General features: G+C 51.9%; 1 protein-coding gene across 3 annotated transcripts in view; it reads left to right on the top strand.

Moving 5' to 3' along the window:
• Positions 1-14,483, top strand: part of PI4KA (phosphatidylinositol 4-kinase alpha) — a 135,794-nt gene extending 121,311 nt beyond the window's left edge. For 2 of the 3 annotated variants that reach the window (XM_036758604.1, XM_036758592.1), the window contains 5 exons: positions 5,784-5,904; positions 6,403-6,562; positions 7,009-7,098; positions 8,038-8,121; positions 13,838-14,483. In XM_036758604.1, coding sequence (XP_036614499.1) covers positions 5,784-5,904; positions 6,403-6,562; positions 7,009-7,098; positions 8,038-8,121; positions 13,838-13,889 — 507 coding nt within the window. In that variant the 3' untranslated portion in view covers positions 13,890-14,483. The remainder of the gene's footprint in view (positions 1-5,783; positions 5,905-6,402; positions 6,563-7,008; positions 7,099-8,037; positions 8,122-13,837) is intronic. The other variant, XM_036758599.1, reaches the window with a different exon arrangement.
• The last annotated feature ends 1,094 nt before the right edge of the window (positions 14,484-15,577 follow it).

Here is a 15,577-nt window from a genome sequence, read left to right as displayed (position 1 = left end):
GTGCCATGTACCGCTGAGAAGAAAGTATATTCCTTTTTATCCCCATTCAGTTTTCTCCAGAGGTCTATCATATGTGCCTTTTCTAAAATTCTGTTTACCTCCATAACTTTTTTCTTATTTATTTTGAGGTTAGATTTATCGAGTTCAGAAAGGAGGAGGTTGAGGTCTCCCAATAATATAGTTTTGCTGTCTATTTCTTCCTGTAACTCCCTTAACCTCTCCTCTAAGAATTTGTGTGCCTTACCACTTGGTGCATATATATTAAACAATGATATGGCTTCATTGTTTATGGTACCTTTTAGCAGGATATAATGCCCTTCCTTATCTCTTTCAATTAAATGTATCTTTACTTTTGCTTTGTCTGAGATTAGGATTGCTACACCTGCTTTTTTTACTTTAGCTGAGGCGCAATATATTTTACTCCAGCCTTTTACCTTTACCCTGTGTGTATCCCCCTGTTTCAAATGTGTTTCTTGTAAACAGCATATTGTAGGATTATGGTTTTTAATCCATTCTGCTATCCACTTCTGTTTTGTGAGAGTGTTCATCCCCTTCACGTTCAGAGTTATGATTTCTATCTGTGTCTTTTTCTCCACCCTATTTCCCCCATTTATGCTTTTATTTCTCCCTTTCCTCTTCTCCTCCTCAACAAAGTTTTGCTTTTGACCGCCGCCTTCCTCAGTTTACCCTCCCTCTTTATTCCCCTCCCTTATCTTACCGTTTCCCACTTGGTACTTCTCCCCTCCCTTCTGACCACCCCCCTCCCTTTTTCTCCCCCCTTCCCCTCCTACTTCCCGTAGGTCAGGTTAGATTTCTAAACTTATCAGGGTATGTTATTCCCTTCTTGAACCAGGTCAGATGACAGTGAAGCTCAAATACTGCTCTTCTCCCTCCCTTCTTTCCCTCTACTATAATATGTTTTTGTGCCTCTTCATATGGTGTAATTTACCCTTTTCTACTACCTCCTTACCTCTTCTCTCATAGCCCTCCCTTTACATCTCTTACTTATGTTTTTTATCTTCACATCAGTTAATTTATACAGGCATTCACAATCTATGTGTATCCCTTTCAATTGTCATAATAAGTGTACCATTCTCAAGACTGACATATATATGTATATATATAAAACATACATATGATGATATAATCCCACATAAAGATGCAGACAACCTGCCCTTATTGGTTAATAAGGTTTGTGGGGGTTTTCCTCCCTGGTTACCTTTTTATGTCTCTCTTGAGTTTTGTATTTGAGATCAAATTTTCCATTGAGTTCTGCATCAGGAAGGTCTAGAATTCCTTTATTTCATTGAATGTCCATCGCCTTGCCTGAAAAATTAAGCTTAGTTTTGCATGATCCTTACTGTAGTTCCACGATATTTGAATTGCTTCTTTTTGACTGCTTGCAGTATTTTCTCCTTGAGTTTATAGTTCTGAAATTTGGCTATAATATTTCTTGGTGTTTTCAGTTTGGGATCTCTTTCAGGGGGTGATCAGTGAATTCTTTCAATGACTATTTTGCCCTCTGGTTCTAGGACCTCTGGGCAGTTGTCTTTGATAATTTCTTCGAAGATACTGTCAAGGCTCTTTTTTTCATTGTGGATTTCCGGTAGACCAATAACTCTTAAATTGTCTCTCCTGGATCTATTTTCCAGGTCAGTTGTTTTCCCAATCAGATATTTCACATTTTTTTTCTATTTTTTCATTCTTTACATTTTGTTTTACTACTTCTTGGTGCCTCATAGATTCATTAGCTTCCACTTGCTCAACACTAATTTTTAATGAGTTAGTGTTTTCATTTTGCTTTTGAGTCTCCTTTTCCAACTGGTTGATTTTGCCTCTCAGGGTGTCATTTTCTCTATTTAGATTCTGAATCTCCGTGGCTATTTCACCAATCTTATTCTTTAGGGACTTGATTTCATCAGTGGATTTTTTTTTCCATTTTTTTCTTTTACCTCCCTAATTTGGTTGTTAAAGTCCTCCTTTAGCTCTTCCAGCAGTGCTTTTTGGGCTGGAGACCAGTTCACATTATCTTTTGAGGTATCCGATGGATCTATAGTGTCACTGATGTCCTCTTCCAAATTGGTATTTTGATCATTCCTGTCTCCATAAAAAGAATCTAATCCTTGGTTTTTTTGTGTTGTTCTTCATGTTGGTTTGCCTTTTCCTGGCTTTAGAACAAATTCTGCCTTTGGGGTTCAGGGCTCTCTGTCCCAGCTTTCTTATTCTGGGGGTTGTGAGTCTAGAATTACAGCCTTCAGTTTCCTGAGGTGTGGGGGAGGGGTCTGGCTCCCTGACTTCTCACTCCCTATGGGTGCTCTCCAGCACTGTTGCTTTTCAGCAATGGTCTCAGCTGTTTGTTGTTTGAGCTGATCTCTGGCACTTCCCCTGGGGGAGCAAGATTACGTCTGGGCTCCTGGTGTTGACCCCTGCCAACTCTGCCCCTCTGAGACTAATGAACTTCTACTATTTGACCACTGAAGCCCCACTTCTTTCTCCTCTGTTCCAGCGTTCTTTTTTTTTTCCCCCGAGGAATTCTCTGGGTGGGGAGGGGAGGGATTAGAGCTGTTTACCTGGCCATTATGTCTCCCGGAAGTTCAAGAAGCCGAGTTTCTGCGCTGCAAGTGTCAGGAGTGGGTGTTTTCCCAGCCGGTGGCGTTGCGTTGCGCTGCCTCTCATCACTTCCACAGACTGCCATCCTGTGTTGGGAGGCCTGGGGATCTCCACCGGTTTCAGGCGCCCAGCTTTCTCCCAGCCTGTCTCCCATGTGGATTTCCCAGCCGGCCGCTTCCGCTTTGGTCTGGAGCAACTCCGCACGCACCACGCTGAGCACTCTCTGAGCCTACAGGTTCGTGCCTTCGGCCTTTCAGACTCTCCTGGCTCAGAAATTTGCCCCACGCAGACTGCTCGTGGTTTCTGACTCTCTCAAAACTGCTCAAATTCACTTTTTTATAGGAATCTGACAGACCTTGTGAGAGAGCTCTGGTAAGACACTGCCTTCATGCGGCCATCTTGGCTCTGCCCCCCACCATCAGAGTGGTATCATCTGTGCATCTCAGACTGATATTTCTCCCAGCAACCTTAATTCTGGCTTTTCATCCAGCCCAGTTTTTCACATGATGTACTCTGAATATGAGTTAAATGCATAAGGTGATAATATGTAGCCTTGTCATATTCCTATTCCAATCTTAAACCGATAAGTTGTTCCATATTCGGTTCTGTTGCTTTTTGACCCACATACAGGCTTCTCAGGAGACAAGACGATCTGGTCTTCCTGTCTCTGGGGACTTGGCCACATTTGTTGTGATCCATACAGTTGAAGGCTTTAGTGTAGTCAGTGAGGCAGAAGTAGATGTTTTTCTGGAGCTCCCTTGCTTTCTCCATAATCCAGCGAATGTTGGCAATTTGGTCTCTAGTTACCTCTTCCTCTGAAAACCAGCCTGCTCTCCTGGTAATTCTCAGTTCACATGTAGCTGAAGCCAAAGCATGACCTTACTCAGTTGTTTGGTAATGCGAACATTCCTGGACATTGCCCTTCTGTAGGGTTGGGACGTAAACTGATCTTTCCCCAATCCAGTGGCCACTGTTAGGTTTTCCAAATTTGCTGCATATTGAGTGCAGCACTTCAAGATCATCCCCTTTTAGGGTTTTAAATGGCTCAGCTGGTATCCCGTCACCTCCACCAGGCTTATTGTTAGCAGTGCTTCCCAAGGCCCATCTGACTTCACTCTCCCGGATGTCTGGCTCTAGATCTAGTAGCATCATAGCGTCGGTGGTTATCAGTGATGTTAAGAGCTTCCTCGTATAGTTTTGTGCATTCTTGTCGCCTCTTCTTAAACTCTTCCGCTTCTAGGAAGTTCCTACTGTTTCTGTCTTTTATCATTCCTGTTTTTGCATGAAGCATTCCGTAGTGTCTCTAATTTGCTTGAAGAGATCCCTTGTCTTTCCTATTCTCTTGTTTTCTTCTGTTTCTTTGCTTTGCTCATTTAAGGAAACCTTCTTAGTTTTCCTTGCTGCTCCAGTGAATTCTGCATTCAGTTAGCGATGTCTTTCCGTTTCATTTTCTTCCTTTCCTCAGCTGTTTGTCACGCCTCATCAGACACCATTTTTCTTTCTCACTCTTCTTTTTCTTTGGGTTGTTTTTGCTGTTGCTGCCCCTTGTACAATATTCTGAACCACTGTCCAGAGCTCTTCAGGCACTCTGGCTCCACTTCCTATTCATAAGGGATGTCACGTAGGTCACACCCATATGGTCTGATGGTTTTCCTACTTTCTTCAGTTTGAGTCTGAATTTTGCAATAAGAAGCTCATGGTTTGGGCCCCAGTCAGCTCCAGGTTGTGTTTTAAGTGACTGCGCAGAGCTTCTCTGTCTGTGGCTGCCAAGTCTATCCTCAGTCCAATCTCTCCATTGGCCCTCTGGTGACGTCCATCTGTAGAGTGCCTTTGGGCTGTGGAAGAGGAGTGCTTGTTGTGACTGGCGAGTTCTCTGTAGTGTCTTCCCTGCTTCATTTTGTCCTCCAAGGCCGCACTCCCTGCTTCTTCCAGTTATCGTTCGATTTCCTGCCTTAGCGTTCCATACCCTAGATGAATGGGACATCTTTGTTTGGTATTATTTCTAGAACACATTCTAGGTCTTCACAGACCTGATGCACTGTGGCCTCGTTGGCCTCAGTGGTTGGAGCACAGGCTTGTATCGCTGTGGCATTGAATGGTTTACCTTGGATTCGAACAGATGATCCTGTCATTCCTGAGACTGTGCCCCAGTCCTGCTTTTCTCTCTTTTTATCGACTGTGAGGGCTCCTCCATTTCTTCCAAGGGAGTCTTCCCCGCAGTAGTCTACGAAGTGATCGCCTGAATTAAATTAACGCATGCCCATCTGTTTGAGTTTGCTGACCACAGGATCCTGGAGTGGCCGGCCAGCTCCTCCTCTGGTGGATCACCTTTTGTCTGAACTCTGCCCTATGACCTGTCCGTGTTGGATGACCCTGCACTGCAGAGCTCATGGTTTCATTGAGCTACACAAGCTCCTCCCCCACAACAAGACACTGATCAGGAGGGGGAGCATTTATGAAGTACCTACTATGTGCCAGACTGCACTCAGCGCTTGGCTGATATTCTCCCATTGGAGCCTCACAGCAGTCCTCAGAGCACGTTGCTATTATAGTTGAAGTGACTCAGGCAGACAGTTCAGCGATTTGTCCAGGATCAAACATAATCTGGGGCCACATTTGAACTCAGATCTTTCTGACCCCACTTGGCCACTTCACTGTTCAGCTGCCCTTGTAGCAGCATTATCTGTGATTGTGTAAAAGTAAAACGACCCAAATTCCAGCCGTCAGGGAATAGCTGACTGGAATAGCTCTGGAATCTCAGAATCCTGGAGCGTAGGATGGCTACAAGTGATGAGTATTTGAAAAGGTTTCCGTGGGGTCCTTGGACACAGAGAGCTCACAACCCAAGGAGCGGGCCCCTCTAGACGGGGCAGTCTAGACCCCCACAGAGGGCAAGCATTTACCCTTCTTTGTTTCTGCGTCTTCGGGCTCAGAGCAGGCAACCCGCTAGTGGCCCACATGCAGAAGGTAACGTCCAGTGACAGCTGCTGCCACAGTGGATTCTGGGAGATCCTGATCCCTGCCCAGCAACCCAGCTGCCAGGGCTCAGCAGAGCACAGGGAGGCCTCAGGAGGCCTTGCTAGAGGAGGTGGCTTCTCCGTGGGGCCTGGGCCTCCAGAGCCACGGCTTGGACTGTGGCCGCCCCCATGACACATACCTTTTGCCCCGAACAGGCTCGCTACAACTTCATCCGCAGCATGGCTGCCTACAGCCTCCTCCTGTTCCTGCTCCAGATCAAGGACCGTCACAACGGGAACATCATGCTGGACAAGAAGGGCCATATCATCCACATCGGTCAGCCAGGGGCCTTGAGGTGGGGGTGGGGGGCAAGGCCTGGCAGGTTCTTAGGGGCAGAAAGGGACGGAGGAGCCTCGCTGTGTGACCAGGGGCAGGCCGCTCAGCTTAGTGGCCTACAATATCAACCTCATAGGACAATAGGGATTGAATGACATTGTGTCCGTGAAATACTTGGCAAACACTCAAACGGCGTCTGTCACCTGTTACCGTGGTTCTCTCGCCTGTGTTAATAATACGGTCATCCTCACAACAGCACTGAGAGGCAGGCGCTTTGATCATCCTCACCGTGCAGTTGAAGAAACTGAGGCAGGCAGAAGGGAAGGGATTTGCCCAGGGTCATGCAGCGTGTCTGAGGCCAGATTTGAACTCTGGTACTCGACCTGCTAGGCCACACGGCTGCCACGCTGAAGATGGGGGTGGTGGCCGGCCACGTGGCGAGAGTGTCTCCGCCATGGGATACGTCACTCATGGTGACTGTCCTGCTCATGTTCACAGACTTCGGCTTCATGTTTGAGAGCTCCCCTGGCGGGAATCTGGGCTGGGAGCCGGACATCAAACTGACCGATGAGATGGTGATGATCATGGGCGGGAAGATGGAGGCCACCCCGTTCAAGTGGTTCATGGAGATGTGTGTCCGGGGCTATCTGGCGGTCAGGTGAGGGCCTGCAGACCTTGTCTCCCACAGCCAAGTGGGGCCTCCCCGGGGGCCTGACCTGAGGCTTGGAGCCAGAATCCAGCGCTCAGTCAGCAAGTGTTCAGGGGCCCAAGTGTCCAGCCAAACAAAGCCTGCTCTTCTCCCAGGGAGCACATCCATACTTGGGGAAGCCAGGCAGAGTAGTCAACTCCTTGAAGGCTCGGGGCCTGGAGTGCTGGGTGGGATGTTGAGCTGGCGGCTGCTGTGGTGACCCTGGGCCTCTGTTAGGAGGGAGGCACTGTTGGGCAGGACTCCCAGAGTCCTCTGAGGTGGGGGAGGCTGGCCAGGCTGTTGAGGCACATGGTGGGGGGGAAGGCTTCAGCCCCTTTAGTTTGGGGGCCTCGAGGTGGGGCAGGGCCAATCCAATATCATCAGGCCCCGCCCAACCCCTCTGGCTCTCCCTGCAGGCCCTACATGGACGCTGTGGTCTCCTTGGTCACCCTGATGCTGGACACTGGGCTCCCCTGCTTCCGAGGACAGACAATCAAGCTGCTGAAGTAAGTTCTGGGACTTTATCCCCAGCTGGCGCACAGTCAGCCTACTCCCGCCATCTGTAGCTGGCCCCCCCAGTGTGGGGGGCGTCATTGCTCCTGCCTTTGGAGGCACCCGAGGTCCATGTGAGGAAGACTTCCTCACAGTCAAGGCTTCAGCTTCCCCCCTACATGGCAAGGGGCAAAGGCAGGGATGTGAGGGTCAGCCTAGAAGTGGGCTCTTTGCTCTCCAGGGAAGGATTCAGGGGTGGATGGGTCAGTGATGACCAGCAGTGGAGGGAAGGCCAAGTCTCTCCCCTCCTGTTCTCCTGGTGCTCAGTTCCCCTAGAACACAAACGGCCCCAGGGCACAAAGGTGGTGGTCTTGGGGGAATAAGGAGAGAAGAGAGGTGCTCTCGTTACCCATGTGGGCTGAGCAGCCCCCCACAGACTGCCCAGAAAGAACCCGGAAGACCAGGGGAGGGGAGAGGGCAGAGCCAGGGGCAAGACCACCAGAGTGGGCAGGGCTTGGGCTTGAGATCAAGACAGACCAAAGTGTCCTGGGCTGCCTTGGTGGGGGTGGGGGTGGGGGCATGCTGCTCCCCTTAGCTAGAGGACCTCTCCAGCTTGGAGATCCCATGATCTTCCCTCCCAGAATGAGGGGGCCAGTTCCCAGGATGCCTCTGGCTTGGTCCCACCCCCCGTAAAGCACAAGCTCCTCCTCTGTCCTTTCCCCATCGCCCCTAACCTCTGTAGTCAGACACCCCTGGACAGCTGTCCTCAGACAGAAGGGGTCAGGGGATTCGGCCACTGCAGACATGGCTCTCTAGCACTTGACCCTGGGCTGAACAATCCTGAGGAGCTTTTCACTCCCAGCCACTGGGAGGCAGGCCGCCCTGCCCCAGAGGGCAGCAGCTATCCTAACTTCTTCTGAAAATGGGCTTATCTTTCTCTCTCGCCCCCCAAGGCACAGGTTCAGCCCGAACATGACTGAACGGGAGGCGGCTAACTTCATCCTCAAGGTCATTCAGAACTGCTTCCTCAGTAACAGGTCAGTGCCCTTCCTGGCCAGCCCTCACCCTACACATCCAGGCCCCATCCATCTGCACCTTCAGCATGGCACTGTGATGATGGGGGGGCCCTTTTCTAGACAGAACCAGCTTAGAGGCTCCCTATAGCCAAGCCCCTTCCAGGTCACATTTGTAAAGTGAGCGCTCCAGGATCCACCAACTGGAAACCTCTGACCCCCCCACAGGGCAGCCCCATCTCATCCTGAGATGCTTCCTCCCTTCCCCTCAGGAGCCAGGGGACCAATGCCTGGCAGGTGCCTTGTCCTCAGCTCCCCTGAGCTGGGGGCCCTCCGAGATGACGAGGCCCACTCACCCTACCCCACCCCAGGCCAGCCTGTGTTCTTTGGGGACTGCTTTTGTTGCAGGAATCATGCCCTTAGAAAGCTGGAATTGTCCCCCTAGAACACCTTGTCCTGCCCCCAGGGACCAAGTGGGATGAGCCTGATCCCTCCTCCCCAGTAGGTTCCAGTGTGACCTCCTCTGGCCGAGCTCCAGCCCTTTCCTGTCCTATCTGTTAAGCCTTCTGGACTGCCATGGAGAGCCCAAAACTGAGCTCACCTCATCCATGAGATAGGGGACAGTGGGCCTTTCACATCCTGGCCCGCTTCCCACAGCAGCCGATGTGGCCAAAGACCTTGGTCAGAGGCATTGCCAGTGCATGGGGGCCCAGGTGCCCCCTGACCTACTCCCATGAGTTGCCAGGCTCTCTGGTCAGGTCTGTGGTCGCCCACAAACACACCTCCTTGGGTGGCTACAGGACCTTGCTGCTTGGGACCGCTCTGACGTTGTGATTCTGGAACCTTCCAGAACTGAGCCTGGGTGGGCCCCAGAACCTCCCTCAGCCTCTGGAATGGAGATAACAGCACCTGCTAGATGGGGAAAGCACTGAGACTGGGTGCTGGGAGGGAGACTGAGTCACAAGGGATCCAAAAATCCTGAGCCTTCTTCCCAAAAAAGGTAACCAGCAGAGAGAGCCAGCTGAGGCCGCCTCTCCCCTCGCTCCTGTCTGTCCACGAGATGAGAGTGTCCTCCACAACGCAAGGGTATTAGCAGGGAGGCACCAGTCAGCAGTTGACCACACCTCTGCCTCTCACGATTGCGTGAAAGATGTAGACAACATGAGACCCCACTGTGGGCCCCTAGACTGCCAGCTGCCTCCCATTTATACATAAACACGATCCAAGATTCCTCGGAAGGTGTAACCACAGGAAGAGCCCTGATAATCACCGTCAGGCAAGGCAAAAAATACAAAAGCCTTGGTCGCTGTAAGGGAGGAGGTCCAGCGAGGTCCTCGGCTGCTCCCTCAAGTCTGAAGACAACATGGTACCAGAATGTTGCATGGCCTCCTAGAAGAGAAGGATACGGCCTGCCCATCCAAACAGAGAGACTGAGCAGATGAACAACGTCCGTCACCCAGAATTCAGCACAGCTCTGAGCAGGAGTTCTGGGGGGAGGTCAGCCTGTATTGCTTTTCTTTGGGTGACTGGGCCTCACTAGGATGTCAAAGGGCCAAGTTTCTCAGTGACAGAACTTACCCCACAGTAGGTGTCAGAAACAGCCAGGGAGCTAGGCCCCGAGCCCAAAAGCAGAACAAGAACAGGCCGGCTGCTGTCAGGAATCCACAGTGCTCCTCTGCTGACCCCAAGCCTGGTGAGAACACCTCCCCCTCTGAGGATGGGCATCCCACGGGGGCAGGTGTGAGACTGCCCAGAGCCAGGGAAGAGCACAGAAGGAGAACAGGACGGAGGGGGGTCATCAGTCAGCAAGATCATGAGCCCCCACCAGGGAGGACACACGTACACCTGCCTAGTGGAGGGACCCAGTGGGAGCTGATGAAGGATTGTTGAGGTGGAAAGATTGAAACTTAGACCTGATCTGGTCAGAAGTCACTTGAGCAAGGACAGAGATGATGAGAAATGTGTTTGGCGCATGAGGATGGGGAGCAGAAGGAGGCCCACCATTGCCACGGCCTCCAACAAGGCACTGAGGGATTGGCCTCATGTGGAGGCGGTGAGGATAGAGACAATGGGACGGGAAGGAGAGAGAATGAAACCAATGTCAGCTAGATTTGGTGACCAGCTGGACATCAGAAACAAACCAGAGCTGGCTCTCCAGCACCAAGCGGCACACCCTGGGGATAAATGTGGGCGAATTCAGAAAGGAGATTGTCTGAATGAGGAAAATGTTTTTGGTTTCTTTCCCTTGCCTTCATATCCCCAGAGTTTAGCAGGGTGCCTGGCCCACAGTAGGTACTTAATAAATGCTGGCTGACTGACTGAACTTTGGACATGTCGAGACTTGAGAGGCCAGTGAGATCATTTAATTGTCTTGAAAGGGCCCTGCCCTGACAGCTCACCTCCTGCTTCTTTGGGACCCCAGAGCATCTCCCGCACTGGTCACCTCTCAACTAGACTCCTTCCGCCTCTGGCCTCCCAGAACCTTCTCCAAGGTGAGCAAGGCACACCGGCCTTAGGGCTGCAAGGCTGGCTTCCTTGTCACCCTGGTGGTCAATGATCTCCAACCACTGAGGCCCTTTCTGGATGCTCTCCTCAATGGTTAGCACATTTGCTTACCCACTTAGACTCACCCCATCCCAGGGATTTGGAACCACCAGCCAGCAGTGTTCCACAACCCCCAAATGGACACTCCCTTACTCAACTTCTTGATGAACCAACTCAACTCCTGAATTGTTTCTTCAAGGAAGAGAGGGACCCTAAGACATGGAGGTCTAGTTGGAGTGCATTGCAGGAATGGGGTACGGCCAGTATGAGAACATGGAGAGAAGAGACAGTGTCACAAAGGAGGAACAGGGAGGCAAGTTTGACCAGATCAGTGTGTGTGGGAAGGGGAGCCCATGTCCAGGGAGCGTGAAGGACGGGTTGGGGCCAGGTCTGGTAGGGCTTTAAAGACAGCAGGGTAAGTGGTGAGAGACCTGGCCAGAGTCTAGGGGCCTGGAGTGGAGAGAGATTTAAAGCAGGGAGACTGAAGAGGCCTGAGCCGAGGTCGCAGCTATGAACGGAGAGAAGGAGTGGAGAGAATGAGGCGTCGTGAAGGTAGAGAAATGGGAGGTGAAGGATGATGCCCAGCAGCATGGTGGCTGCTGCCAAAGTGATGGTCCTGAGACACCTGAAGGATGGTAGCACCTTCCTCAGGAGAGGGGAGAGCTGATGGGGAAGGGAGGATGAGTCTGTTTTTGGACAGCTGAGTTGAAGGTGTCTCTGGGACACAGCCAATTGGAGGTGTCCACGGCAATTGGAGATGGTAGGCTCGAGGTAGGAGAGAAACTGGGGCTGCATTTGTGGAGAGATGTGAACTGAAGTTGCATAGATTAGAAGAGGGCCCTGAACCTTGGGGGACGCCCACAGTTAGGGTGCAACTGAGAAGGAACTGCCAGACAGGAAGACCAGGAGAGAAGAGTCATGACAACCCCGAGAGGATAGAGCGTCCAGGAGGAAGTGGTCAGTGGTGTCTAACACAGCGGGGGGACGGAGAAGCGTCTGCACCTTCTGTAACTCGGAGTCCAGAGAGCTGCCGAGGGCACTCACCGTCGGGTTTAACCATTAAGGGATCCACTTGGAGCGTTGTCCTGTATCAGCCAGACCGTTAGTGGACAAGCCAGTCCTTTCGCACCTCCCTGGTTGTTTACTGCCTCGTTGTCCACAGCAGCCATGAGAGATCCCCTCCCTTCAGAACCTCCCCACTGCCCGTCAGCTAAATTCTTCTTCCCTTGTTCTTGGCCAGAAACCCGAGTCCACTGGCCGTGAGCTCAGCCATTCAGACGTCTGACTGCCCTCCTCCTGCTTCCTTCTGGTCACCACTGAAGAGGGGCCTTCTTCCTTGCTGACCCTGAGCCCCCTACATTCCCTCAGGCCTCCCGTCCCTCAGTGCCCTCTCTGGCAGATCGCTAGACAGAGGCAGATTAGCCTCTGTCCCCCTATGATCCAGCGTCATTGGGCCACTGTCTGTGCTTGCCCAGGACGCTCCATGCCTGGACTGCTCTCCCCTCTCCGTGCTGCCACTGAGCCCCACTCCTTCTGCCAGGGTCCTTTCCCAAGGCCCCAAACCCCATTGGGGCATTCCCTTGGAGGTGCCCTCCCATCTGCTCTGTGTAGCTTCCCCATCAGAGAGAGAGGACCTTGAGGCCATGGCCTGTGCTTTGGCCCTTCTTCGTGTCTCTGGTGTGGAGCCCAGTGCCAGGCATATAGTAAGTGCTTAATAAATGCTTGTTGATTGGCCGAGGCCTGAGACTGGAGAATACAGGGCCGGAGAGAAAAGTTTAGGAACCAGCACAAAGGCGGCTTGTGGTGACCGAGGCTGTGAGTTATAGTGGGAAGGATTCAGCTCCTGGCCCTGACACCTGTTAGCTGTGGGGCCTTGCACAGATCCCTCAAAAGGCTCGGACCAGCTAGTGCACAAAACCTAGGCCCATTTGGCTGTTCTGTGAGAGGGGCAGAAGGGCCTGGACAGTCAGGGGTTTTGGATGGCCAGGGGGCAGGGAGGGTAGGGAGAGTGAGGATCAGGAAGAGGCTGCCCATTTTCCAGACTAGAAGCCATTGACAACTCTTCCCCTGAGGGATCGGCCACAGAGAGGCCAGGTCTGGGCTTTGGCAGGTTCTGGCAAGTGGGCTCAGCTGATGCGGGAGGCATTTGTATTCAAGCCCATAGGACCTTGGGTCAGCCTCTTCCTTTCTCTGGGACTCAGTCTCCTCCTCTCTAAAATGAAGGGCTTAGTCTGGCTGACCTTTTAGGTCCCTTTTAGTCAGCATTTATTAAGTGCCTGCTGTGTGCCAGGTTCCATGCTCAGTGCTGAGGAGACAAAAAGAGGCCAAAGACAGGCCTTACCTTCAAGGAGCTCACAGTGGGGGAGACAACATGCAAACAACTGTGTTCAAAGTGAAATAGGAAATGATTAACAGGGAAGGCACTGAATTAAGAGGGGTCGGGAAGGCTTCCTGGAGAAGGTGGGATTTTAGTTGGGCCTTAAAGGAAGCCAGGGAGGGTTAACCTGCCTGTGGTCAGAGGCCTAGGAGCATGCCCAGATTGAGCTCTGAGGCCGCCCTCTGTGTCCTAAAATCAGACCCCAGTTCCCAGGGGAAGGGGCATTTTGGGGCTTGGGGCTCCTCCCTCCTCCTCCGCTGGCACTTCTGCCAGGCACCCACTGCCTGGCCTTCAGTAGGAGGCCCCTGCTGGCCTCTCTCTGGCTCCTCCCTCCCTCCCTCCTTTCAGTCAGGCAGAGATCCAACCAGGCCCCTGCTGCTTTCTGATAGCCACCAAATTAAATTAAAATTGCTTAGCCTGGCGTTGAGGGCCTCTCATAGCCTGGTGAGAGCCTGTATTTTCAGACTGCACCCTCCCTGTTGTCTCTTGCACTGACCCTGTGCATTCCCACAGCTGCCCTCTAGGCCTTGAGGGTCTCCCCCTCCTCTTGCCCTCTGCCTGGGGCTACCATGCCACCGCCTCTGGGAAGCCTGCCCCCATTCCTCCAGCCGTTTGCTTCCTTTGACCTTCACATGGTACACGGTCACTGCTCCCTAATGTGCTGACAGTGGGGTGTCACCATTGCCTGTGAGCTCCGGGAGCAGGGACCACATGGCCCCTCAGCTTTGAATCTGTACCCCTAAGGTAGGGCCCTGGACCCATCAGGCACTTCTCGAAGCTTCCCAGCTGACCAATGAACCTCCTCTTCCTTCCTTGCAGGAGCCGGACGTACGACATGATCCAGTACTATCAGAATGACATTCCATACTGAGGCCCCCTCGGGCAGGGGGTTTCTGGGGCCTCAACACTGCTTCCAAGTCTTGTCATGCGCACTGTGCAATAGCAGCCCCCGGCTCTGGCTCTGGTCTGTGGTGGCAGCGGGCAGGCGGGCGGGGGGTGGTGTGCATGCTTGTGTGTGGATGTGCTTGCACGACAGCTCCCCTGTGGCCAACTAGTTCCCTGACCCATAGAGCAATCTATAGAACTGAGCCTCTTGTGTCAGTCTCCTTGTGGGGATCCCTAGTGTCCCTGATGCCCCCCACCCGGTGTGAGGTCAGAGGAATTCAGGGCGAACCAATGAGATGATTGGAGAGTGAAGGTCCCCATGGCAGGAACTGCGTGGCAATCTGTTCTTTGCAACAGGGGGTGAAACCTGGTGCAATGCTTTGGTGATGCTGTAAGAGGTGGAATGATAATCACCCCAGGTATCATTGTCCGTGCTCCGCACTGGGCATGGTCCCTGCCTCCCTGCTCCTTTATTTCACAGGTACAAGGAGAATGTATTTTTCCTTTTGTGTGTAAAATAAAAATCACTCTATAAAGATTTATTTAATCTACCAGAAATAATAAAAGGACCAAAATCAGACTGTTTGTGTGAGCCTTTGGTTTCTCCGGCAGTTCCTTCCAGGACACCTGAGAGATGCCTCACAGTCCCGGAAGGCGAACTCCTCTCCATGCAGAGGGTTCTATCAGTGGCCCAAGTTCCTGGACAGTTGGTCAGGCACGTTAGTGCCTTGAGTCTCTCCCCACTCCATTCCCTCCTCCACCTGTCAAAGTGACCTTCTCAATAAACTGCTATGGCTCCCCATGGCCTCCAGGAGCAAATGCAAAATGCCCTTTGTACCCTGCCCCCTCGTCCTTTCCCAGCCTCACCCCTTACTCCCCCCACCATGTTCTCTACAAGCCAATGACACCATCTTCCCAAGAGCTTCCCTGTCTGGAATCTGAGAGTCTCTCTGGTCCCTCCTCCCTCCGACTACGGACCAATCCCGCTTCTTTAAGTCCCACTCAAAAACCCACCTTCTACTGGAATCCTTCCTGTTTGTGCTGAATGTAGCCTTTTTGTACATATTTATTTGCTTATCTCCCCCCTTGGATTGTAAGCTCCTTGAGGGCATGGACTGGCTTTTGCCTTTTTTTGTCTCCAGCACTTAGTAACGTCCCAGGCACATAGCAGGCACTTAATAAATGTTTACTGATAGCTGTGTGTCTAGGAACAGAGGTCCAGGTTGAGGAGCCATTGCAGGCCTGAGCAAGCAGAAAACAGAAAAGCAAGAGTAGCGGCCCTATAGCTCAGACCCCAAGGGGAAGCCATGGTTCTGAAGCCAGCAGAGGACTAACGGTGCCAGGAATCTCAAACTAAAGGGGAGCTTTCCAGCACTCAATCAAGGCTGGGTCCAGTAGCGTCTCCTGGAATTCCAGCCAGGGGCAAGCTAACAGTTGTGCTACTCAGACGCAGACACAGGCCTAGGCCAGCCCAGACCAGGAGGGAAGCAATCAGATGATGCCATGTCACTTTGGGAACCCCGAAAGTTTGCCAGTCCCCAGACTGAGCTACCTCTGAGATCCTGGAATGACACAATACTCAGTACACTTAGTAAGCAACAGCTTAGCTCAACCCAGACATTCTCTCCTGAAGTGTGAAGATTCCAGACCCTAACAGGAAGTAGGATAGAAGAA

The sequence above is a fragment of the Trichosurus vulpecula genome, chromosome 1 (assembly GCF_011100635.1).
Source record: "Trichosurus vulpecula isolate mTriVul1 chromosome 1, mTriVul1.pri, whole genome shotgun sequence".
Taxonomy (NCBI): Eukaryota; Metazoa; Chordata; class Mammalia; order Diprotodontia; family Phalangeridae; genus Trichosurus; species Trichosurus vulpecula.
The sequence above is the reverse complement of the archived record's forward strand: the minus strand, read 5'-3'. Positions and strand labels throughout refer to the sequence as shown.